Source organism: Orcinus orca, chromosome 19 (genome assembly GCF_937001465.1).
Source record: "Orcinus orca chromosome 19, mOrcOrc1.1, whole genome shotgun sequence".
Taxonomy (NCBI): domain Eukaryota; kingdom Metazoa; phylum Chordata; class Mammalia; order Artiodactyla; family Delphinidae; genus Orcinus; species Orcinus orca.
The window spans coordinates 18,188,215-18,214,509 of NC_064577.1; the positions used below are offsets into that span (position 1 = coordinate 18,188,215).

Consider the following 26,295-nt stretch of genomic DNA (forward strand, 5'->3'; position numbering starts at 1 on the left):
GTCGCAGGGCAGGGAGAGCTGATGTGGACGCCCCCCGGAGAGGAGAGACTCAGCCCAGCACCTCCCCCTGGAAATGCACCCCGCCCACCCGACCTTCCGGGGCCTTCCCCCAGCCCCCCAGGTCCCCAGCCAGGGGCCCTGACGGCCGCTGCCTTCCTTCCCTGAGCTAAAGGCGCTTCCAGCACCAGCCAGCAGGGGCGGACAGGAGGCCGACTTGGGCTTCGAAATTAGACCTCCCTTCCAGACCAGCCCTGGTCCAGACTCAGCGCTGGGACTTGGGGACGCAGCCACCATCCAAGTAAGTATCCAGCCCTAGGTCACCTCCCTCTCCCTCACTCCTAAAATCCAAGCCGTCAAGATCCCCACACCCGGCAAACCTACCAATTTGTCTCTATCTCTGCCTGATCCAAGCAACTATCATCCCTGCCGGGGAGACCACAGCTGCCTTCAAGCTGGTCTCCCTGCTTCACTCCTGTCCCCAACACCCCCATAATCGATTCTCCTTACAGCAACGAGAGTGATCTTTCAAAACTGAAAACCAGATCACCTAACTCCCCTCCCCCCAGCTGGTGGCTTCCCTCGACACTTGGAGTAAAAGGCAAAGCCCATACCAAGCCGGTGCAGTCTGGATGCCCTTCTCCACACTCCACCTTCATCTCGGATTGAAGGTACACACTACACTCCAGTGTAAACACCTGTGCTGTCCAATGTAAGTTCACCAGCCACAGTGGCTATTTAAATTTAAGTCAGTTACAATAAAATTAAATCAAACATTCAGTTCTACAGTCACATTAGCCACATTTCAAATGCTCATAGTCACATGTGGTTAGTGGCTGCCACGCTGGATAGCACAGAGATAGAACTGTTCCATCATAGCAGAGAATTCTATTGCACAGCCCTGTTCTAGACATTCTGAACACATTTCCGTCTCTCCAGATGCCATGCTCTCTTCTGTTGCCTCCAAGCCTCCAAGACTTTGCACAAGCTGTTGCAACTGCCAGGAACACACACACACACACACACACACACACACACACACAAACACACACTGCCTTGCTCTAGCCAATTCCTACCTCTCTGTTTAAACATCACTTCCTCTGGGTAGCCTTTCCTAGACCCCACTCTGTGTTCCATGACACTTTGCATTGCTCTGATCATAACTCATTGTCCAGTATTGTTAACATTTACTTTATCATCTGGCTTCATCTTTTTTTTTTATAAATTTATTTATTTATTTATTTTTGGCTGAATTGGGTCTTCGTTGCTGCACGTGGGCTTCTCATTGTGGTGGCTTCTCTTGTTGCGGAGCATGGGCTTCTAGGTGCGTGGGCTTCAGTAGTTGTGGCTCGCAGGCTCTAGAGCACAGGCTCAGTAGTTGTGGCGCACATGCTTAGCTGCTCCACAGCATTTGGGATCTTCCCAGACCAGGGCTCGAACCCGTGTCCCCTGCATTGGCAGGCGGGTTCTTAACCACTGCGCCACCAGGGAAGTCCTGGCTTCATCTTTAACAATAACAGATGCCTTGTGAGCAGTCACTGTGTGCCAGACGCTGTGCTAAGTGCTTTACGTGCAACTCTCAGAGCAACCTTATTTCACAGATGAGGAAACTGAGGCTGGGCAAGAGTAGATACCCTGTCCAAGGCCACGTGGCTGCGAGGTGACAAAGCAAGGATTCAAATCCAGAGCCACACATTTACCCACCAAGCTCTCCAAGAGGTGAGATCTTGCTTTTTTTTTTTTTTTTTTTGCTGTATCTCATCACCCAGCACAGCGTCCAGCCCCCAGTTGGTGCTCAGGAAGGCTTTGAATTATGATCATAATGCAGAGGGCATTACTGTGCTGTTGGGGAAAAATTAAAGAGTAAGTGGAGACCCTCAAGTCCTTCAGAGGCATCACCACATCAGGTGACAATGACAGTTGGCAGACAACTCTAATTGCAAATCAAGTTTATAAAAAGTTCTCAGATTATCAGTCATCGGGAAGATGCAAATCAAAAACCACAATGAGATACCACTTGACACCCACTAGGATAGCTATAATTTAAAAGACAGATAATACACTACATTGTAAATCAATCTATACTTGGATAAAATAAAGTTTTTAAAAAGACAGATAATAATAAGTGTTGGTGAGGATATGGAGAAGTTGGAACCCTCGTACACTGCTGGCGGATTATATGGTGCAGCCACTTCGGAAAACAGTCTGGTTGTTCCTCAAAAGAATTAAACATAGAGTTACCATATGACCCAGCAATTCCACTCCTAGGTAAGTACTCAAAAGAAATGGAAACTTAAGTCCACACGAACACCTGTACACAAATGTTCACAAGAGCATTATTTATAATAGCCAAGTGGAAACAACCCAAATGTCCATCAGCTGATGAATGGATAAATAAAATTCTATCCATACAATAGAATATTATTCAGCCGTAAAAAGGAATGGAATAATGATACATGCTACAACAGGGATGAACCTTGAAAAAATTAGGCTAAGTGAAAGATGCCAGTCACAAAGGATTTATATTGCATGATTTCATTTATGTGAAATGTTCAGAATAGGGGACTCTACAGAGACAGAAAGTAGATTAGTGGTTGCCTAGGGCAACAGGACTTGGGGGGTAATGGGGAGCTGAAAGGTACAGGGCTTCTTCTGGGGGTGATGAAAAATGTTCTAAGTTTGATTGTAATGATTGTTGTGAATATGCCAAAGACCATTGAATTGTACGCTTTAAATTAGAGAACTATACGTGAATTTTATCTTAAAAAAGAAAAAAAAGGTCCTCTGAGCAGAGAAGAATGCCTGTTTTTAGTGGGAAATGAATCAAGCAGAGAAACACAGCTTCCTCAATTCCAAGGCCACTGGACTCATGTTTCAAAAAGCTTCAACCAGTCCAGTCTCCATGCGAGGAAAATCTCCCCCAAGCCGTCTTTAGGCTCAATCTTCCCATGTGTTTCACTTCACACTTAGTAACTTTTTGTAAAGGAATGTTTTTTCACTTGAATTGATTTTCAGAGTCGATTTTAACAAAAACAAGTGAGAGGTTCAAAAAAGGTGCAGCAGGGGACTTCCCTGGTGGTCCAGTGGTTAAGACTCCGTGCTTCCACTGCAGAGGGCATGGGTTCCATCCCTGGTCTGGAACTAAGATCCCGCATGCCAGGCAGCCAAAAACAGAAAAGAAAGAAGGAAAGAAAAAAGCGCATCCGAGATATCCTCTGGAGTGGGGAACTAAGTAAGGGTGGAGGGTGGGAAGGCAACTTCCTGTACGATATGCATCATTTGGACTATTTGAATTTTTTACCTGCCTTTAGAAAAACAAATACGGCATCTCTTGCAGAGTTAAACAAGCAAACAAAAAAACCCAACTCAACTGTGCAAGAGATGCCTAAAGCCTGTGCATAATTAGTGTAAATTCTAAAGAGAGGTGGGAGAGAGGGGTCCAGAGCGGGAAGGAGGGCATTGCTCTGGCCTCGGAGGGAAGGGAGGGTGGGACTTGGGGGGGAAGCGGGGTGCACAAGCCTGCACCTTTGCTTCTCCCAAAACTTGGTCCAGAGCCTGGGCTGGGCCTGTTTACTGGCCAGATGCAGCCTCTCTGAGCAGCTTTGTGTCTGAGACTGACAGAGAAGAAATAGAAATAAGCCAGTTTAGGAGGCTGGACAGTCTTCCTGGAACAAGGGAGACAGGGACTGGAGTTGAGCAGAATCGTAATGGGAGAGGAAAATACTGGCTGAGGTGGCCCTGGCCCTCAGAGGGCCACGGAGGCCAAGGGTGCCTCCTGCAGGAGAACGGGACCGAAGTCCTGCTGCTGTGGGTGGGGCCCTCCTGGCCTGGGAGGCTTCTGGCTCTCAGGGAAAGCGAGCTGCCCCTTCCCACACGGCCTCAGCGCCCCGCAGGCCACTGCTCAGCCAGGCCCAGATGTGGGGCCTCTCTCCCGGGACTCAGAATAACCACAGCCAGGCCGAGGGCTAAATCCGGGGACCCAGTTCCAAGCGCATAGCCTCTGGGGAATTTCCCCGACCTCGGGCTGGATCTGGGCCCGTCATAAACAGCCCCCGCTATTGGCTAATAGATGTCTGATTTTACTACTGAAAAGACCGGGAGAGAAGGATATTCTGTCGTCTGGGAGACAAGAATAGAGAAAGGGGGTGTGGGGAGGCGGAGGCGAGATACAGACGGGACAGAGAGAGGAAGCTCTGGTCAAAGGGACAGACTCAAGCCCGATTAGAGGGGCACAGCCTGAGGCCAGATAGGCAGGCCAGAACCAGCGACAGCGACAGGAGAAAGACCAGACGCAGACTGAGTCAGCCTGGACCAAGGAAGCATCAGGTAGCCTGACCGAGACAAAGGATGAGCCGGAATGCGTCCGAGGTCGAGCCAAAGAACCGCGGTCGAGCACCGAGGGGTGAATGCCAATCAGGAGACCAAGCAGGTGACGCAAAGGGCCCGCCTCCACGCCTCAGCCACGCCCACACCCGCGACTCCTCCCCTCCGCGCCTCAGCCACGACCACACCCAGGACTCCTCCCCTCCGCGCCTCAGCGTCGCTCGCACACCCAGGTTCCCGAGGGAGCCCCTCCCTTCGCGTCCCCTCAATTACCCGCCCAGGTGAGGCCCCGCCCCTTTTCCCGACGAGCCGCGGGAGCCAGGTGACCGCGATCCTGCTGGGCCTCCCAGGTAAGGACGCGGTAGGAGCGCGGCAGAGCCTCCCCGCTGACGCCCCCCTCCCCTCCCCTGTCACAGCGCGGGAGTGCGGGCGTCCGGGCTGTGGCCCCCGCCTCCGTCCAGGGGAGCGGGTGAGCGCCCGCGGGGCGCACCCAGCGGGTAGGGAGGCACCTGCCTCGGGCTTTCTGGGCGTGGGCAAAGCTGGAGGCGCGCGCTCGAGACGGCGCCTCGGAGGCTTTCTGTTTTTTACGCCCCACCTCCACGCTGAGAGGGAGATCTGTGGGCGTCTCGATATTTGGGAAGCGGAAACGGAGTCTGAGGGGTGAAGTTAACTGGCTCGCTCTTGATGACAGCTCAGTTCGCAGGTGATGGCGGTGGGACTGGGAGCAGGCGGTCCCGTCTCCTTTTGCGTTCCCATCTCTTTTTTTAAAAAAGTCAGGTTTATTGTAGTATAACTTACACCCTTTAAAACTTTAATGTGCTTTGTAATTTTTAAGAATTTACACCCCTTTAAAGCCAGCAGGTCAGAGAATTTTGACAAAAATATACAAGCATGGGCTTCCCTGGTGGCGCAGTGGTTGAGAGTCCGCCTGCCGATGCAGGGGACGCGGGTTCGTGCCCCGGTCCGGGAAGATCCCACATGCCGGGGAGCGGCTGGGCCCGTGAGCCATGGCCGCTGAGCCTGCGCATCCGGAGCCTGTGCTCCGCAACGGGAGAGGTCACAACAGTGAGAGGCCCGCCTCTACCGCAAAAAAAAAAAAAAATATATATATATATATATATATATATATATATATATATATATATATACACACACAAGCATATGACCACCACAGTGGTCAAGATACAGAACATTGTCATCACCCCAAAATGTGCTCTGGTGCCCCTTTGCCCGCCCCTCCCCCACCGCCATGCTCTGGTAACCACTGATGATTTCTTTCCTCTACATCTGCGGTCTCCACAATGTCATGTGAGTGCAGTCACACAGTACGTGTCATCCCTGGCTTCCTTTAAGGTCCCACATATCTTGCTTTTGCTGCAGTTCCCCTTGGCAGTGTCTGACCACCTCCCAGGCCCCTAGACTTTGAGGAAAATTTGTTGTCCCTGCCTGGGGCTAGTGCAGGCCTGGAAAGGAAGGATGTTTTGAAGGTGCCTTAGTCCATTCAGGCTGCTATCACAGACTAGGTAGCTTATAAACAACAGACATTTATTCCTCTTAGTTCTGGAAGCTGGGAGTTCAAGTCAAGGCCCCAGCATGGTCACCTACTGGTAAGGAGCAGGATGGTAGCCAGGGCCTTCTCCCTGTGTCCTCACCGGATGCAAGGGCAACATCCCTCTGGGTCTCCTTTATAAGGGCACTAATGTCATTCATGAGGACTCCATCCTCCTGTACTAAGCACTTCCCAAAGCCCTACCTCCTAATACTGTCATCCTGGGCAATAGGATTTCAACCTGTGAGTTTTGGGGGGCACAGAGACTTTCAGACCACAGCAGAGGGAAGGACAAGTTGACTCAAGAACCAGGGACAGGAGTGCAGAACAAGGGTTTAGGACGTTTCAGAAATGCCACTCACATTTAGACTTTATCATGTAAGTTGTGGAGAGTGAGTTAGAGTTGACTGTTAGACCCTCCCTCAGAGCCCCAGGGTGCCCCAGGGGGCTGCCTCAATGTTAAAAACCCATCTCAGAAGAGAAAGGTTGTTGGCCAGGAAGGCTGAGTGTCCAGGCCAGCACAGCCTGAAAGCAGCACTTGGGTCCAGTGAGTTGGAGCGAGAACGGAAAGCTTACGCCTCAGAGTCTCCTTTGTGTCTCTGCGTGGTCTCCTTTGGTCCCAGTTCCACTTTTTCTGTTTGTTTTGGGGGGATCTCTGCCTTTCATGGAAGAGGCTTTCCTCGAATGTCTGGCACCAAAAAGCCAGCTGTGTGGATGGGGCTTCACTGAGCATCCTCCATGGGTGATGTCACAGTTCCCACAGTTCAGCTGACAGGTGTCCACTTCATTCCCCCCAGTCAGCAGGGTCTCCTCTGTGCTTGGGTTCCCAGGGCGCTAGGTCTCAGCTTCTCTACTGAGTTACGAGTGGCCATCCACCGTCCATGGCACAAACACTGCTGGCCGTGCCTCTGCCTGGTCTCCCCTCCCACTCTCTTTGTCCCTGTGGATTTACTTTTTTTTTTTTTTTTTTAATCTTCTATGATCACTTTAGAGGGGCTTGGGGAGGAAGCCATTTTTAAACCATGGTTGTGATGTTTTATTTCTTTTTTCAAGACAATCTGAAGTCATCCCCACCCCCTCTGCCCACAGAAGGTGAAGAAGTTGAAGTTGGGATAATGTGCAGACCACCCTTTGGAGGTGTTTCATTATACAGGGAAGCAGGGAGGTGGCACAGTAACTAAGGAGACGTGAGGTCAAGGTGGGTGGGGATTGTTCGTTTAAAGATCAACTGTCCATGAAATGACAGATTCTGTTTGTATGCTGATGCATGTCCAGTGGTCAGTGCAGGGCGGAGGGTACCTGCAAGAACAGAGACCTCAAGAAGGTGAGAGGATGGCCCAAGTGGAGGTTTTCATCTCTGTTCATGGAGCGAGAAAAGGAGTCAGGTGGCCCAAGTGTGGACAGGTTTCAGGCCAAGGGTGGGAAGGTCTGATGGCCGGTGTTTTCTCAAAGAAACGTGAGGTCAAGGTCACCATCTGGGAGTAAGGGTGTGGGAAGGTTGAAGAAATAGAGCCTATCACCTCTTAGAGAAATGGAGAACTGCAGGGCAGTGCTCAAACCCCTTCCGAGTTTTGTCGTCATGAATTTAAAATGAAGCCAGTCAGCTGAGGTGTGTGATACCCTCCCCCGAAGGCAGGTGCAGGACTCTTCCAGGCTTCAGGTTTTGCTAGGTGACTAAGGAAGAGGAAGAGGTGTGTTTCCAAGGGAGGGTATATGCAGGGATCAGACCCTCTCCTCCCTCCCCCACCCCAGCAGCTCCCAGGGCCCTGGGTACCCCAAGGCTAAAGGGGTTCCCAGCCTCTCTTGTAAATAAGCCAGTTACCACATGACAGCTGGTGCACAAATCTGCCCGAGCCTGAGAAACTCAGGGAGAATGTCAGAGAAGGAAAGAGAGGGAAGGGGCTTTCCAGAGGCTGAAGTAGGGGGCATCAATTAACCTCCAACCCAGAGAGCTGATCCTGCCCAATAAAGGGCTCATGCCAGGGGCTGGGGCTCTGAATTCACTTCTGTACCTCAAACCTGCAGAAGTGCCAAGGCTCTACCAGCTCTGAACTCACGTGTGCAAAAGTTATTTTAATTCTGACTTCAATGGTTGGTTTTATGAAAGTATTTCCCCTTTTTCTTTGCTCTTAGCTATATATATTTTCCTTTTTTTTTTTTTTGGCTGTGCTGTGTGGCTCGCAGGATCTCAGTTCTAGTTAGAATTTTTGTCTTTTCTGGATATGTGCCCAGAAGTGGGATTGCTGAATCAAATGGTAACTCTATTTTCAGTTTTTTAAGGAACCTCCATCCTGTCCTCCACCCTCTCCAGCATTTTTTATTTGTAGATTTTCTGATGATGGCCCTTCTGACCGGTGTGAGGTGATACCTCATGGTAGTTTTGATTTGCATTTCTCTAATTAGTGATTTTTTGTTTTGTTTTGTTTTTGTTTTTGTTTTTTTTTGCGGTACGTGGGCCTCTCACTGTTGTGGCCTCTCCCGTTGCGGAGCACAGGCTCCGGACGCGCAGGCTCAGCGGCCATGGCTCACGGGCCCAGCTGCTCCGCGGCACGTGGGATCTTCCCGGACCGGGACACGAACCCACGTCCCCTGCATCGGCAGGCGGACTCTCAACCACTGCGCCACCAGGGAAACCCATTAGTGATGTTTTTTAAAAATTTTACTTATTTTTGGCTGTGTTGGCTCCTCGTTGCTGCACACGGGCTTTCTCTAGTTGCGGCGAGCAGGGGCTACTCTTCGTTGTGGTGCACGGGCTTCTCATTGCGGTGACTTCTCTTTGTTGAGGAGCACGGGCTCTAGGCTCACGGGCTTCAGTAGTTGTGGCTCGTGGGCTCAGTAGTTGTGGCTCTCAGGCTCTAGAGCGCAGGCTCAGTAGTTGTGGCTCACGGGCTCTAGAGCGCAGGCTCAGTCGTTGTGGTGCACGGGCTTAGTTGCTCCGCCGCATGTGGGATCTTCCCAGACCAGGGCTTGAACCCATGTTTCCTGCACTGGCAGGTGGATTCTTAACCACTGCACCACCAGGGAAGTCCCAATTAGCGATGTTATTAGTTAGCACATCTTTTCATGTGCTTCTTGGGCACCTGTATATATTCTGTGGAGAAATGTCTATTTAGGTCTTCTGCCAATTTTTTGATTTTTATTGAGCTATATGAGCTGTTTGTATATTTTGGAAGTTAAACTCTTGTCGATTGCATCATTTGCAGATATTTTCTCCCCTTCCATAGGTTGTCATTTCATTTTGTTGATGGTTTCCTTTGCTGTGCAAAAGCATATAAGTTTGATTAGGTCCCATTTGTTTATTTTTGCTTTTATTTATTTTGCCTTTCCTCCCCTCCATTTTTATCTCCTTCTTCCAGGACTCCTATTTTCTAAATGTTACCACTTCTACTTTTATCCTCCATATTTCTTAGCTTCTGTTTTATACTTTCTGTTCCTTTGTTCTTTCTTTTTTCCTTTTGGGGAATTTCTGTTCTTCCAGTTCACTAATTCATTCTTCAGCTGTCTAATTCATCCATTCAAGAGAATGTTTAAATATTATTTTTTAGTCCAACTATTACGTATTCAACCTAGTCTCTCTTATTGGTTCTTTTTGATGTTTTCTTATTTTGTAGTTCCAATAGCTTCCTTATATCTTTTAACATGTTTATTAATCTAATTTAAAATTCTTATTCTGAAGATAATGCAGTGTGTAGCTTTTCTCTTGAAAGTGGTGATGTCCTTAACCTGTGGGATCTGACCTGTCTCCAAGTAGATAGTGTCAGAATTTAGTTAAATTGTAGGACACCCAGCTGGTGTTGCTGAATTGGTTAGTGTTGGGGAAAAAAAACCAACCTCACATTTGGTGACCAGAAGTATCAGAAGTGCCGTATTGAGAGCAGAGGAGGTTGCCATACTATATCCTCTGGGTATATTCTGTTCTGTCCGCAGGCCCCAACAAGCTCAGCGCATGGGGAGTAGATAAACCCCAGAGGGAGGCTCCAGAGAAACACAGCCAGCCACCCCTCGACCCACAGAACAACCCCTCCAGGCCTGTTTCCACACTGTGCTCTCCAGAGGGACTCGCCCCTACGATGTCATCCGTTAGGCCTGGTTGTTTGGAGGGGGGATGAGTAGGCAATTGCTGAAATCAGTCAGTCCCAGCCTGTTTTTCTCAGCGTCTCCCAAACACAGGAGGTCTGGGCCGCCCTGATTTGGCTCCAGAGGCCTGGAGCAGAGATGAGAGTCACTGGAGGGGTGGCAGCAGGTACTGCGTGTTCCAGCGCAATGGTGGGGGAGAGGCAGGAGCAGACCCACTCCTCCATTTCATCGTCCCAATTCAGAACAGTGCGTCCCCCCCCAGCACCCCAGGAGACGTTCACACCCTCCCCTGTCTTGGGGAGCAGCCCTCAGGGCTCCTGACCCTGACCTAGCTTGGTATTTATCTTCCCTGGTAAATATGGGGATGTTACAGGCCTGTTCCCCTTGATGACTGGGCATGTTTGTCTGGGCGGCCTCAGCACTTTGCACAGGGTAAGAAGGACCAATTTTTTTTTTCCTTTTTTATTTTTTTAATTGAAGTATAGTTGATTTACAATGTTGTGCTAATGTTTGCTGTACAGCGAAGTGACTCAGTTATACACATATAGACATTATTTTAAATATTCTTTTCCATTCTGGTTTATCCCAGGAAATTAGACAGAGTTCCCTGTGCTATACAGTAGGACCTTGTTGTTTATCCATTCTAAATGTAATAGTTTGCATCTACTAACCCCAAACTCCCAGTCCGTCCCTCTCCCTCCCCTCCCAGAAGGACAAATTTTATTTCTACACACGTGAGGCTTTGGAGTAAGGCCCAGAACTCGTATCCCCAGGAGATGTTTAGGCCCATATTCACACAGAGCTGTTCGGCCCCATCTGTCCAGATGGAAGTGGTGATATTTGCTGATTTCTGGGTGAGACCAAACCATGCCCCACAGAAAGTTTGTGTCTCCACCTTCTGCCCCTTACGTTCTGTGTTCCTGGGTCACCCCAGAGAGCCTGCACAGATGGTGTATATACTTTGGGGTATGTCTTTAGGCATGGGCCCCGTATTTCACTATAAATTTCCATGTAAGGAGACCCATTTTGCGCCCCACTCACCTGAACCTCGTGGCCAGAGGTTGGAGCCGTGCTGCACTGCTCTGGCCTGAAATACAAGTGGGGACGGCAAAGCAGGAAGTGAGATGAGTGAATTATTTTAGGTGGATGACGTGAGTCTGCAGGGGAGCAGCCTCTTAGAGGAAACCACCAGCACTTTACTAGGACTGAGCAGTCTCCACCTGCCTTCTTGTGGTTTTACAGAAAAGAGGAGAGGAGGTCGCAGAGGTTTCAGCGTCGGGGTGGGGGTGGGGGTGCCAGAGGAGTGCAGAGGATGCAACGTGCATACTCTTCCAGCCCCCGCTGCACCCCTTCAGCCTCTGTCTTCTCGCCGCTGGAGGTCTCTGTTTGTCTCAGCTCCCTGCTCATGCCCTTGGGTGGCTCGGGGCCTTGGTCCCTCCCGAGGTCCTGGCTGGTGTGGGAACAGGAGCCTCCAGGAAAAGCTCGGGGCAGGAGTAGCATCATCTAAAAGGCCGTCAGAGCATCTGAACTTAAGTATTGGCTGCAAAAAGAGAGCAGGCCGCTTGAGCTTCTAAAGGTGATTACGCTCAGGCCTGATGCTCAGAAAAACAGCTTTCACAGGAGTGGGAGGGGCCGGGGTGCCGATTCTCAGAAGCCAGGGCAAAGCAGGAGGTGTTGGGGCTGCCAGCTAACCCATATGTAGCAGGGTGGGAAGGCCGAGGATTATGGAAGGGGAGAGCATTCTCCCTGGGGAGTAAGGCCTTCTTTGGGTAAGCCCCAAAGGCCCTTTTCTCTCCCAAATGCTGAAGCATCCCCTTTGCTGGAGCGGTCAGTATTTTCCACTCTGACTCAGGGCGAGCAGAGCAGTTCTGAAAACTAGAAGTCTGAAGAAAGGCAAGCTGAGCACAGCCGGGCCTCCCTCCGGCCTTCTCCCGCTCCAGAGCCTCCTGTGCGGATGGATGTGAACTTGCTGCTACTTCGCGCAGCAGCCTGAGTTCTGGGGCCAGGTGGCCCTGCTGGCCCAGCCCCTCCACTCCTTCAGCGTGTGGTCCATGCCTCTCAAACACTGGCCTTGAGGGATGGAGGGAAGGCCCTCAATTTTCAGAACGGCTCCCTCACTTCTTTGGCCCAGAAATCATAAAGAAAAGGATTGGCAGCTTCCTTTTGAAATCCAAAACTTCGGTTTTTACAAAGACACCATAAACAAAAAGTGAAATAACCCTCTGAAAGACACTGTTTATGACAGTTATAACAGAAAAATGATTACTTTTTAGAATGTATAAGGCGGTCCTACAAATTAATAATAAGAACGGGCAAAGATGTGAACAGGTAATTTGCAATACAAATTAATGTCAAAAAATGCAAAAAGTGTTTAATCTCACAAGTTTAATCAGGGACATGCAAATTAAAAGTGTCATTTTTGCCCTTCAAATTATCCAAAATTAAAGTGATTATTAATATATATTGGATATGGTCACCTTATCTTTGATAAAGGAGGCAAGAATATACAATGGAGAAAAGACAGCCTCTTCAATAAGTGGTACTGGGAAAACTGGACAGCTACATGTAAAAGAATGAAATTAGAACATTCCCTAACACCATACACAAAAATAAACTCAAAATGGATTAAAGGGCTTCCCTGGTGGTGCAGTGGTTGAGAGTCCGCCTGCCGATGCAGAGGACACGGGCTTGTGCCCCGGTTCGGGAAGATCCCACATGCTGCGGAGCGGCTGGGCCCATGAGCCATGGCTGCTGAGCCTGTGCGTCCGGAGACTGTACTCCGCAACGGGAGAGGCCACAACAGTGAGAGGTCCGCGTACCGCAAAAAAAAATGGATTAAAGACCTAAATGTAAGGCCAGACACTATAAAACTCTTAGAGGAAAACATAAGCAGAACACTATGACATCAATCACAGCAAGATCCTTTTTGACCCACCTCCTAGAGAAATGGAAATAAAAACAAAAATAAACAAATGGGACCAAATGAAACTTAAAAGCTTTTGCACAGCAAAGCAAAACATAAAAAGACAAAAAGACAACCCTCAGAATAGGAGAAAATATTCGCCAATGAAGCAACTGACAAAGGATTAATCTCCAAACTTTACAAGCAGCTCATGCAGCTCAATATCAAAAAAACAAACAACCCAATCCAAAAATGGGCAGAAGACCTAAATAGACATTTCTCCAAAGAAGACATACAGATTGCCAACAGACGTATGAAAGAATGCTCAACGTCACTAATCATTAGAGAAATGCAAATCAAAACTACAATGAGGTATCACCTCACACAGGTAAGAATGGCCATCATCAGAAAATCTACAAACAATAAATGCTGCAGAGGTGTGGAGAAAAGGGAACCCTCTTGCACTGTTGGTGGGAATGTAAATTGATACAGCCACTATGGAGAACAGTATGGAGGTTCCTTAAAACACTAAAAATAGAACTACCATACGACCCAGCAGTCCCACTACTGGGCATATACCCTGAGAAAACCATAATTCAAAAAGAGTCATGTACCACAGTGTTCATTGCAGCTCTATTTACAATAGCCAGGACATGGAAGCAACCTAAGTGTCCACCAACAGATGAATGGATAAAGAAGATGTTGCACATCTTCAATATACAATGGAATATTACTCAGCCATAAAAAGAAATGAAATTGAGTTATTTGTAGTGAAGTGGATGGACCTAGAGTCTGTCATACAGAGTGAAGTAAGTCAGAAAAAGAAATACAAATACTGTATGCTAACACATATATGTGGAATCGAAACAAAAATTTAAAAAATGGTTGTGAAGAACCTAGGGGCAGGAGAGGAATAAAGACGCAGATGTAGAGAATGGACTTGAGGACACGGGGAGGGCAAAGGGCAACCTGGGACGAAGTGAGAGAGTGGCATGGACTTATATACACTACCAAATGTAAAATAGATAGCTCGTGGGAAACATCCACATAGCACAGGGAGATCAGCTTGGTGCTTTGTGACCACCTAGACGGGTAGGATAGGGAGGGTGGAAGGGAGACGCAAGAGGGAGGGGATATGGGGATATATGTATACGTATAGCTGATTCCCTTTGTTATACAGCAGAAGCTAACGCACCACTGTAAAGCAATTATACTCCAATAAAGATGTTAAAAAAAAATATATATATATATGGGATTCCCTGGTGGTCCAGTGGTTAGGACTCCATGCTTCCACTGCAGGAGGCGCAGGTTTGATCCCTGGTCTGGGAACTAAGATCCTGCAAGTCGGGCAGTGTAGTCCCCAAAATATATATATATGAGGGTCTGGAGAACTAGGTACTCTTGTGCAGTATTGGTGGGAATTCATATTGGTATAGTTCTCTTTTTTATTGTGTTAAAAAATACATAACAAAATTTACCATTTTTAACCCTTTTTAAATATAAGATTCAGTGGCGTCAAGTACATTCACATTGTTATGCGCCATCACCATTATCATCTCCAGAGCTTTTTCATTATCCTAAACTGAAACTCTACACCCATTAAACACTAACTCCCCATCCCCTTTCCTCAGCCCCTGACAGCCACCATTCTACTTTGTCTCTATGAGTTTGATTCCTCTAAGGACCTCGTATAGGTGGAATCATAGAGTACTTGTCCTTTTTGTCTGGTTTATTTCACCGAGATTCATCTACATCGCATGTGTCAGAACTTCCATCCTTTTCAAGGCTGAATAATATTTCGTTGCATGTGGTACCGTCTTTTTTTTTTAATAAAGCATTTTATTTTTAAAATTTTATTTATTTATTTATTTATTTTTGGCTGTGTTGGGTCTTCGTTTCTGTGCGAGGGCTTTCTCTAGTTGCGGCGAGCGGGGGCCACTCCTCATCGCGGTGCGCGGGCCGCTCACTATCGCGGCCTCTCTTGTTGCGTAGCACAGACTCCAGACGCGCAGGCTCAGTAGTTGTGGCTCACGGGCCCAGTTGCTCCGCGGCATGTGGGATCTTCCCAGACCAGGGCTCGAACCCGTGTCCCCTGCGTTAGCAGGCAGATTCTCAACCACTGTGCCACCAGGGAAGCCCCCTGTACTGTCTTTTTGAAGGGCAACTTTGTAGTAATCACAGATTTCAGTGCCATATTCTTGGATACCATTCCACTTCTCGCTATATCCTGAAGAAATATTTGCACGTCTGAGATGAGACGTTCTCAAGGATATTCATTGGAGCAGTGTTTTATTTATTTATTTATTTATTTTTGGCCACCCACCACATAGCTTGTGGGATCTTAGTTCCTGACCAGGGATTGAACCCGTGCCCCTTTCAGTGGAAGCCTGGAGTCCTAACCACTGGACTGCCAGGGAAGTCCCTGCAGGGTTGTTTTAATAGCGAAAAACCCCCACAAATATCCGTCAGTAAAGAGATGGGTAAAATATGGTCTATCTGTACTGTGAAATATATTGTAGCAATTCAGAAAGAAGCAGGGAGATCTGTATGTGCTGGCTTCAAGCTACATGAGTATGTTCTGTACAATTCCTTTTATGTATAATTTTTAAAGTATGTTTTTATATAATACATACATATGTAAACACACTACAACAACCTGGTGGTAAATACACCAAACCTTTACCAAGTGACACAGAGAAAGATAAGTGTGGAGAGAGATTCCGAGGAGGGACACTGAAAAAGGACTTTCAAGTTTTATTCTATATACACACACACACACACACACACACACGTATCCATTGATTGAGTCTTGATAACTGGATCACACTCACTGTTATTTAAGTAAAAAATACTGAGAAAATAGGAAATATGCTAAATTGAGTATATTTGGATTGTAGGTTTAATGGGTGCTTTCTTTTTCTGTATTTCTCAAGTTAATTACATTGAGTATGTATTACATTCATAATTAGGAAAGCAATAATTTTTTTTTTTTTTTTTTGTGGTACACGGGCCTTATTCTTGTGGCCTCTCCCGTTGTGGAGCACAGGCATGGCTCACGGGCCCAGCCACTCCGCGGCATGTGGGATCTTCCCGGACCGGGGCATGAACCCGTGTCCCTTGCATCGGCAGGCGGACTCTCAACCACTGCGCCACCAGGGAAGCCCTAAAATTATTTTTTAGTAGCGCTTTTTTAAACCATTTTAAAAATTGAAGTATAGTTAATTTACAATGTTGTTAGCTTCAGGTGTACAGCACAATGATTCAGAATATATATGTTCTTTTTCAGATTCTTTTTCATTATAGGTTATTATAAGACATAGAAATTGAAGTATAGTTAATTTACAATGTTGTGTTAGCTTCAGGTGTACAGCAAAATGATTCAGAATATATATGTTCTTTTTCATTATAGGTTATTATAAGACATAGAATATAGTTCCTTGTGCTATACAGTAGGTCCTTGTTGTTTATTTGTGTTTTTTTGGCCATGCCGCCATGTGGGGTCTTTGTTCCCTGACCAGGGATTGAACCTTTGCCCCCTGCAGTGGAAGCGTGGAGTCCTAACCACTGGACCGCCAGTGAATTCCCGGGTCCTTGTTTAGCAATAAAATTATTTTAAGGAAAACATGGTGTACCTACTATGAATTATTATGCAGACATTAGCAAGATTGAAGTAAATATATACATTGGGACATGTATATATTTACACAAATGTGTCTGCAGTGGCATAGAAATCCAGAAGGATACCTACAACGTGTATCCTTACAGTGTCCTTATGAACCAATAAGTAATGTTCCCATCACCCCTGATATAATTTCATTCCACTTTTCTCCTTGCTAAGTTCCTGCTATACAGGCCATCATATTGATCTTGAATTTAAGCTTTCTTCTGCCGTAGGACCTTTGCACATGATGTTCCCTTTGCCTGGAACACCCTTCCCCCAGATATCATGAGGCAAGTCCCTCATTTCCTCCAGACCTTTGCTGAAATGTCATATTATCTGTGGGGCTTTCCCTGATCACCCAATGCCCTTTATTCTGCTTTATTATTTTTTTTTTTACTATAGTACTTTCCATTATCTAAAATATGATGTATTTACGTATTTGTCTGTCTCCTCTCCTCTTTAATGTAAGTTCCATGAGGGCAGACTTGGTCAGTTTTGTTCATTGCTACATTTCCAATGCTAGAAACACAGTAGACGATAAATATTTGTTCAATGAATAAATGGATGGAAAAATAGTCTCTTTCAATGGTTTGCTCGGGGGTGTGTGGGAGAGGTAAGAGGGGATTTTTCACTTTTTACTGGATACTCCTATATGTCATTGGATGTGTTTTATCAAGAGCTTGGAAAAAAAAAAAAGAGCTTGTATCACTTTTGTATTTAAAAAAAATCAGGTAACTTTTTTAAAAAATCACATGTCCAAACTTTACTACTGTTTTGTCTGTTAACAGCTGATGAAGACAAGCCATAGCAGGTCCCAGCTGACTAAGAACAACTTACAGAAGAAACATTTAACCTGAAAAGTCTTATCCATTTCCCTGTGAGTTGGAAAAATGTTTTCCTTTATATTGTTCTCTTTTGTATTTGTGTTGCTCTATTTTTTTTTAATTTTATTTATTTATTTATTTATTATTTATTTTTGGCTGCGTTGGGTCTTTGTTGCTGCGCGTGGGCTTTCTCTAGTTGCAGCGAGGGGGGCTACTCTTCGTTGTGGTGCGAGGGCTTCTCATTGCAGTGGCTTCTCTTGTTGCCGAGCACAGGCTCTAGGTGCACAGGCTTCAGTAGTTGTGGCACATGGGCTCAGTAGTTGTGGCTTGTGGGCTCCAGAGTGCAGGCTCAGTAGTTGTGGCACACAGGCTTAGGAGCTCTGCGGCATGTGGGATCTTCCTGGACCAGGGCTCGAACCCGTGTCCCCTGCATTGGCAGGCGGATTCTTAACCACTGTGCCACCAGGGAAGCCCCTGTGTTGCTCTGATTTAGTAGTAGAATATCCAGACCCAGTTTGTGACACTCCCTGAGGCCAGCAATGCTTCTGCCCTGCAGAGGCCAGGAAACCAAGCAAAATCAGCAGTGCTGGGTAGGGAGATGGGAGGGGTCATGGCTCTAACAAGGTTTCTCAAAGTGTGAGGGATGTTACCCGATTGAAAAGTTAAGTGGAAAAAAAAAAAGTGAAATTGGAACACACTGGGTTGAACCACATTAAACCGGTTCCTTTAAGGCAGAACTTCTTGGAGTCTTCAAGATGGTCTCCAAGGGGGAAGTAACAGACAACTTCCTGAGCTCCTGTGACCACAGCATCCTTTCACGGTGGTTGTAATGTTTGGAGGACAGAGTTTGGGAAACACTGATATCAGAAACTTGTGTAGGTAAAGGTGTTCCTTAAGAGGAGTGCTGGTGTTAACATGGTTAGAGGAGTAGGTGCTAGAGTAAATTATAGGCGTTGGCAGACCTACTAGCTGGAGAGTGACACTCAGCTTCTGATGGCCACGAAAAAGAGGGGGAGATAAGGATGGTGATGGGATCAAGAAAGTATGAAAAAAGGAAAATCTCGGGCTTCCCTGGTGGTGCAGTGGTTGAGGGTCCGCCTGCCGATGCAGGGAACGCGGGTTCGTGCTCCGGTCCGGGAGGATCCCGCATGCCGCGGAGCAGCTGGGCCCGTGGGCCATGGCCGCTGAGCCTGCGCATCTGGAGCCTGTGCTCCGCAGTGGGAGGGGCCACGGCAATGAGAGGCCCGCGTACCGCAAAAAAAAAAAAAAAAAAAAGGAAAATCTCAAAACTTATTTCCCAGTTAGTATCGTTGCACTAAGTGCAAGATCCTTTCCCAAAAATCAACATTTATCTTAAAGCTTCCACTTGGTGTTGGCTGGGCCTGATTGAAAGAGAGCCATGACTTGCCCCTTTGGATTATTTGAGGAATGAGCAGAGTGTATCTAAAATGAAGCTTGTGATGGACTTCCCGGGTGGCGCGGTGGTTAAGTATCCACCTGCCAATGCAGGGGACACCAGTTCGAGCCCTGGTCCGGGAAGATCCCACATGCTGCAGAGTAACTAAGCCCGTGCGCCCCAACTACTGAAGCCCACGCGCCTAGAGCCCGTGCTCCACAACAAGAGAAGCCACCGTAATGAGAAGCCCGCGCACCGCAACGAAGAGTAGCCCCCGCTCAACGCAACTAGAGAAAGCCCATGCACAGCAATGAAGACCTAATGCAGCCAAAAATAAAAATAAATAAAAAAAATTTAAAAGAAAATGAAGCTTGTTGAGGTTCAGTAATCTTGTTGAGGTTCGGAAAGTCTCGTGAGATGTAGTTTCCATGGAAAATGAAACAGAGACTGGTGCAAAATAAGTCTACTCTGCAGTTTGGGAGTGCGGCCTGACTTTAGGGCGGAATGACTGGCCCTTGGACGGGGGCCCGCTTGTTGTGAACACTGCTGGTGCTGTGTTGTCAGTGACTTCAGTCCTCTTGAAAGCGGACTGGGGGTGGCGATAAAGAAGCTGAAATACATCTCCCTTCACAACCCCCCCTTTCCTCTCCTGAAACCACACACAGGGGCCCACTGATCTGCGTGCTTGTGCACATGCGCACACCTTTTTCTCTAGCATTTTTCACTGTCTTGAATGGTGTTCCATGAGTTCCTATCTCCTTCATTCTGTTGAACTACTGCATTATCATCATTTAACCACTCCCCTTTGATGGGCGATTAGCTTGTTCCCAATTTTGTCATTACAGTAGCGTTGTCAGCACTAGGTAAGTTTTTCCATTGTTTTAAGTACTTCACATGTGATCCTCATAACTACTCTGATAGGTATAACTACCCCATTTTTATAGGTAAGGAATCTGATGTACTGACAGGATAAATGAGTTGCCCAAGGTTACAAGCCAGTAAGTGGTGCAGCCACGTATGAACTCAAGTAGTCCTGTCTCCAGAGCAACACTCTGAACCATTACATTAGACATTTTTACACTGAGGGCATATGATCTTTTAAATTGAATAGACCTAATTTTATGTAAAATCCACTGTGCCGTTTTCATATTTTTCATTTCACTGAGAACTGGCAAAAACTTATCTTGGAGTGGCAGCAGGCCACAGACCAGCCCCTGGGACCACTGCTTTCAGTATACCAAGCAAGTATTCTTTTAACACATCTTTGCACACACGTGTGAGCATTCTTTCAGGAAAGGGAACAAGAAATATATTAACAGAAACTCTTCTTTTATCCAATTCCTAAGTAAAAGGGAAACAGTGAAGATTACAAGTGGGGGTGGTTGAGTGGCAGCTTGTTGTGCAAACTCTGGCATCTCAGGGCACGTAATGATGTACGGTACAAGCAGTTCTGGTCAACACAGGGAATCTGCTTTCCTGAGATAGCACAGGTCCAAGATTAAGTTTAAAATAATTTGCAAGACTGACCCACATACACTTTGGACACCAGTCTAACAAGTCACAAAGGTCCCCTAAGCATCCCTCTGTGTTATTGTTTCTGAGGTTTTATAAGGGGTGGAGAGGTCCAGGGAGACATTCCCTTAAAGGAAGAGCAGGTGAAGTATTTGCACCATGGGCTGTAACGGAATATACATGTATCTTCCTTCCCATGGGCTCTTTAACATTTGGACCAACACTGGACTTGAGAACTATATTCCTGACAGTTGGATGAGAAGCTAACTGGACAAGGAACGTTGAGACGAGTAGGTGATAGGACTGAGAACTCTCTTGGTTTGAGATACGTGAACAAATCTTTATGAACTCTCCCATCCCTTTCTAGGTCATCCCAAAGTTTCACTCCTAATCACATTTCCCCACTGCATTGCTGACCCCTCAGTCAACAGGAGTCAGCTGGAACCACAAACCACAACTGGCCTGTTTAATTCAGTGTAGAGCAAGGTTTGAGGCCAAGAGTGAAAAACCGACTTCCAAAACCAACTGATAGCACAGGTTGTTGAAGACCAACGCATTTAGAGAGACTTTTCCTTGCTCAGACTTCAGGTGTGTAGAGTGAGTTTCCTGAGATCCACAGATTTCAGGTGTGTAGAGTGAGTTTGCTGAGATCCATGAATACCTTAAGGGATCCCTACAGATAGGAAGAGATCCTGAGAGAATTAGGGCAACAGCTGAAACCTTACTCAAGGGATTCACAGGACTGCAGACCTGCGAGCCTGTCAAGTCAGTGATTTGGGAGAAAGGCCAACACAATTGTGCGAGTCCTATCGCCCAAATCAGCACTAGTCTTCACTTACTCAGGTGAAATGATTTTTCAGGTTTATTAAGTGTAACGTGTAGGAAAGAACTTTTAATCCTCAAAACCCAGCTTTACTGCAAAAGGCCTAAATTATTAAATATTCAGCAAAACACCCGACCTGCAAGCAGCAGTTTGAGGGGCAAGGAACCTAATAAAACTTCATGAATTTTCTGAGCTATGTCAGAGTTGACACTTGGATTCCAGTCCTTGGTTTGCCTGGAACAAAAACCAGGCCTTGAGCAAGTCAAAACACTGGGACTGGGAAGGATATAACCTTCCAATCTGACAGTGAATATAATGTGTTCCCTTAAGTCTAAGGAAGGCTTTTTAAAGGCTTGATGTTTCATTACCACTTTTTGTTGTTGTTGTTGCGGTACGCGGGCCTCTCACTGTTGGGGCCTCCCATCGGCAGGCGGACTCTCAACCACTGCGCCACCAGGGAAGCCCCATCCGAAGCAGGGGACGCAGGTTCGTGCCCCGGTCTGGGAGGATCTCACATGCCGCAGAGCGGCTGGGCCCGTGGGCCATGGCCGCTGAGCCTGCGCGTCCGGAGCCTGTGCTCCGCGACGGGAGAGGCCCCAACAGTGAGAGGCCCGCGTACCGCAAAAAATTAAAAAAAAAAAAAAAAAGGTTTAATATAAGCAGTTTCCCCCCTTTCTGGCCCAAGTTTTTACCACTCCAAGCAGTTGAAGCATTAACAGTCTAAAATTAAGAGCTACCTCCAGTGTCTAACTTAACCAAGAAAACCGGGTAAGTATTCCAATTTAGTATTTCTAGGACAGAAGTTTAAGAAAAGCTACTGCGAGGGCAGAGTTCCTAAAACTATGCGCCAAGCACTTCCCAGGTACACCTGGAGTTATCAAAGGTGTATTTCTAGACATGCTCGGCTTTCTACATTTTTATAACCCACCTCTGAGTGATTCCTACCCCTAACATTGCTTTTGTGGTTACACCAGCTTTAGTACCAGAAGAGCTATTTCCCTAGCATAGTGCAAAACTGAGATAACCAGGAGGGCTTCCAACTCCTCCCCCTTACTTGCACGTCCCTCCCCTCACCACTGTTTTGTACCAAGTTGAGAAGGAGCACTGAAGTTACATTACAGCGAGTCGACTGTGAAGGGGGAAAAGGTTGAGAACTTAAAAGTATTGTAAAAAAATAAATTAAAAAAGAGTACCTTGTGCCCAGAAAGATTCTTACTCCCTCGGTTTTGTATCAGTATTGGAAACATACTGCCTAGTGTTTATTGGTATGGCAGCACAAAAACTGCTTGTGTAGGGCTTAGACAAGATTCTTACCACGACCTGAATTAGAGAATCTCTTACTGGAGCAATCTTATCCTTACAGTGAGGCAAAGCTGTTAGTCATTAGGAACCAATTATGTTAGGAACCACCTTAATTTGCTGCCTAACACACCCAAGTCAGCAAGTTGCCTTAGGTTAGTATACCCTTTGTTATTTTAGAAGATGTTGGGGGTAGGAGTTTATTTTTGCTGTGCTTGGTCATCCTTTCTGTGCAAGGGCTTTTAGTTGTGGCAAGCGGAGGCCACTCTTCATCGCGGTGCGCGGGCCTATCGTGGCCTCTCTTGTGGAGCACAGGCTCCAGATGCTCCGTGGCATGTGGGATCTTCCCAGACCAGGGCTCAAACCCGTGTCCTCTGCATTAGCAGGCAGATTCTCAACCACTGAGCCACCAGGGAAGCCCTAGTATACCCTTTTAACTCAGGAATTCTTCCAAGCAATTTGTCTCTCCACCTTTGTTGACTAGGGCTCCACTTGGTTCTTGGCTCAGTTCACAAAGCAGAATTAGGGTTCTATATCATTGTCTAAGGCTGAGCACTTAAATGTATGCACTAGAAAGAAAAAAAAAGCACAAGGATAGTCAACAAATAATGATATTGAAAGCACAACTGAGCAGCCTGGATCACCATCTGAGGTGGAGGCACACAGGCAAGTTTGCTTTCTCTCAATATGCCTCCATATTCAATAGTTTTAAATTCTTACACTTTAAAATTGTGTTAATGACACCAGAATCCTAACTTGTAAATGATCTTGAACAAAGGACAAAAGTCCCTACACCTTGGCACACCCAATGTTTACCAAAGTCAAGTGACTTAATTTTGGTCATATTGACAACCTCAAGTTAAATGTCTTCTTTGAACACCACTTTAACCAGTTAGGAGTCCCCACCATCACTACATAATTTCAGGACAACAGACACCAAATATGCTACCATGCAACAAAACCTTTATTAACATTTTGAACAAGTTCAGCTACTACTGAAACTATCTTAAATTGGGGCAAATAGCTAGAATGCAGGGTGATGCCATTATTGGGCATTATGAATGCAAGACTGAATAATTAACAGCCACCCCTCAGACGAAGGACCAGGTGCAGGGTCGACTCTTTCTGGATGTTGTAATCAGAGAGAGTGCGGCCATCTTCCAGCTGTTTGCCTGCAAAGATGAGCCTCTGCTGGTCAGGGGGGATGCCTTCCTTATCCTGGATCTTGGCCTTCACGTTCTCGATGGTGTCACTGGGCTCCACCTCCAGGGTGATGGTCTTGCCGGTCAGGGTCTTCACGAAGATCTGCATACCACCCCTCAGACGAAGGACCAGGTGCAGGGTCGACTCTTTCTGGATGTTGTAATCAGAAAGAGTGCGGCCATCTTCCAGCTGTTTGCCTGCAAAGATGAGCCTCTGCTGGTCAGGAGGGATGCCTTCCTTATCCTGGATCTTGGCCTTCACGTTCTCGATGGTGTCACTGGGCTCCACCTCCAGGGTGATAGTCTTGCCGGTCAGGGTCTTCACGAAGATCTGCATACCACCCCTCAGACGGAGGACCAGGTGCAGGGTCGACTCTTTCTGGATGTTGTAATCAGAGAGAGTGCGGCCATCTTCCAGCTGTTTGCCTGCAAAGATGAGCCTCTGCTGGTCAGGGGGGATGCCTTCCTTATCCTGGATCTTGGCCTTCACGTTCTCGATGGTGTCACTGGGCTCCACCTCCAGGGTGATGGTCTTGCCGGTCAGGGTCTTCACGAAGATCTGCATACCACCCCTCAGACGAAGGACCAGGTGCAGGGTCGACTCTTTCTGGATGTTGTAATCAGAAAGAGTGCGGCCATCTTCCAGCTGTTTGCCTGCAAAGATGAGCCTCTGCTGGTCAGGAGGGATGCCTTCCTTATCCTGGATCTTGGCCTTCACGTTCTCGATGGTGTCACTGGGCTCCACCTCCAGGGTGATGGTCTTGCCGGTCAGGGTCTTCACGAAGATCTGCATACCACCCCTCAGACGGAGGACCAGGTGCAGAGTCGACTCTTTCTGGATGTTGTAATCAGAGAGAGTGCGGCCATCTTCCAGCTGTTTGCCTGCAAAGATGAGCCTCTGCTGGTCAGGGGGGATGCCTTCCTTATCCTGGATCTTGGCCTTCACGTTCTCGATGGTGTCACTGGGCTCCACCTCCAGGGTGATGGTCTTGCCGGTCAGGGTCTTCACGAAGATCTGCATTTTGACCTACAAAGTAAAACGTTAGTGTTTCACCTCAGGATTTTTTACTGCTTTCGTAGGTAATCAATTCTTTACAACGAACAGTTTATTATTCTTAACTACGTTAATGACTCTCACAAACCTCCCCCAATTACTAGACTAACCGTTAAGTTAATCACTGAACATAAAATTCCTTAGTCAAAACGGCAACCCAAACGGGATGGCAGAATCCAAAGTGCTTTCTGAGATGAACATCCAGTTCTCTCTCCCTTAACTGCTACAAGTATTTCGCTAAAATGCCCCCGCCCCAATTTCCCCCAAACCTAGTATCATGGCGGCATTAAAATAAAAATCCCGGTTAGACGGAAGTACGGTGCGATACCTTCTCCACGTCGGGATTCAAATTAAAACCTTTCCAGAAGCCCCAGCCGACTACCTCTCTTCCACCTTCCCCGCCACGAAAAGAGAGGATGGAATCTCCATCGGTTAAGTATCCGTTGGCCTCTGCGGGCTCGCGCACCAACCGCCCCGCTCCCAACCCGTAAACAAGGCCCGCTCTTCCGGAAAGGCCGGCGCCGCGTCACCTCGCCTCCCCTCCCCCACCCCTCCCCGCGGCCTCCGAGCCCCCGCCCGCTCACCCTCACGGACGCCCCCCTCTCCAGTTCTCCCGGCACTCGTAGGCCGTGGGCCAGTACCTCTGAGCGAATCCGAAAATGCTGCGAATTCAACGACGCCGAGTCACCTCCACCCCAACACAGCAAACCCCAACGATGCCAGTCGCCTCTGAACGCTCCGGTTCGGCAGGGCCGAAATTTATGCAACGTCTGTTGCGTATCTTATCACTCTTACGTAGGCGCCGTGTCCCTGCGCCGCTGAAAGTAGTTCGCTCGGCCCCCACCTCCCGCGACGCACTTAGGCCCTTCGACTGAGCCCTAAATTGCTTAGAGCCGAGCAAAGGATCCTAACAAGTCAGCTCACCTCTCTTCCAGGTGATCCTTCTCCTCCTTTCGGAAAAGGTAGGAAAATTATCGGGCGGATGAATTCGAGTTAAGGGGACCTTCCTCGAAAGCTCTGGAAACTTCCTTGCGGCGCCGGCGCTGATTGGTGAGGCGTGTGAGGCGAGGCCGGCGCTGATTGGTGGAGAACGCGGCGGCTCGGCTGTTGCTGGGCTCTGGCTGGAGTGGTTCGGTACCGACGTTGCTTAGTAACTGAGTGCGCGTGCGCGGCAGAGGAGCGCCTTCGGGAGAGAAGCGTACTTCCGGCCGGGGGTGGAGGAGGGGGCCTTCGCTCCTTCCTCCGAGGCCCCGACCCCGTAAATGTGTTTTCAGGGCTTTGGTTGGAGCATAGCGGGCTCCGCGGCGACTTTCCTGAGAAGGGCTCCCTGTCCCGGTCTGGAGGTGCCCAGGCGCTGGGCGGCGGGGCCCGTAGTAGTTTTTCCCGGTGTCTGCTCTGAAGCATAAGCCCCCCTCACACTGGCCTGTTTTTATTTTCGTTCTTGTCTGGATCAGCGTTGCGGAGCTTTAGTCACGCTTTACAGTTAGGGTGCTTTGGTCGTGCTCTGAGGAGACGAAATCTAGACTCTGTCGGTGGACTCTCTGCTGAGCCCCGGTTTCTCCCCCGACCCTTCCTCCACCGCGGAGCCCCCGGCTCCCACCCCATACCGTGGAGGTTTCTCCTGAGCTCTCTCATTGCGGAGCACCCCTTCCCCCAGCCTCTCCCACGGCGACGCC

General features: G+C 47.8%; 1 protein-coding gene and 1 long non-coding RNA gene across 7 annotated transcripts; one reads left to right on the forward strand and one right to left on the reverse strand.

The window, feature by feature from the left end:
• Positions 1–53: 53 nt before the first annotated feature.
• On the forward strand, positions 54–21,434 carry LOC117200334 (uncharacterized). 2 transcript variants are annotated; one of them, XR_004481817.2, is made up of 6 exons: positions 54–298; positions 510–668; positions 1,599–1,716; positions 17,298–17,386; positions 20,609–20,829; positions 20,868–21,434. It is a non-coding gene; the product is annotated as an uncharacterized LOC117200334 (long non-coding RNA). The 2 variants fall into 2 exon arrangements; XR_004481818.2 differs by lacking the exons at positions 54–298; positions 510–668; positions 1,599–1,716 and adding an exon at positions 4,275–4,670.
• A 1,875-nt stretch (positions 21,435–23,309) lies between these two features.
• On the reverse strand, positions 23,310–25,398 carry UBB (ubiquitin B). Of its 5 annotated transcripts, none has more exons than XM_049702444.1 (3): positions 25,261–25,398; positions 24,155–24,592; positions 23,310–23,926 (listed from the first exon to the last, which is right to left on the reverse strand). In XM_049702444.1, exons 2-3 carry the CDS (start codon positions 24,584–24,586, stop codon positions 23,441–23,443), a joined length of 918 nt encoding a protein of 305 aa, XP_049558401.1. In that variant the 5' UTR covers positions 24,587–24,592; positions 25,261–25,398; the 3' UTR covers positions 23,310–23,440. The 5 variants fall into 5 exon arrangements, with proteins under 5 accessions (XP_049558401.1, XP_049558400.1, XP_049558399.1 ...); XM_049702443.1 differs by having other exon boundaries at positions 23,310–23,854; positions 24,083–24,592; positions 25,261–25,396; XM_049702442.1 differs by having other exon boundaries at positions 23,310–23,698; positions 23,927–24,592; positions 25,261–25,394.
• Between the last annotated feature and the right edge of the window lie 897 nt (positions 25,399–26,295).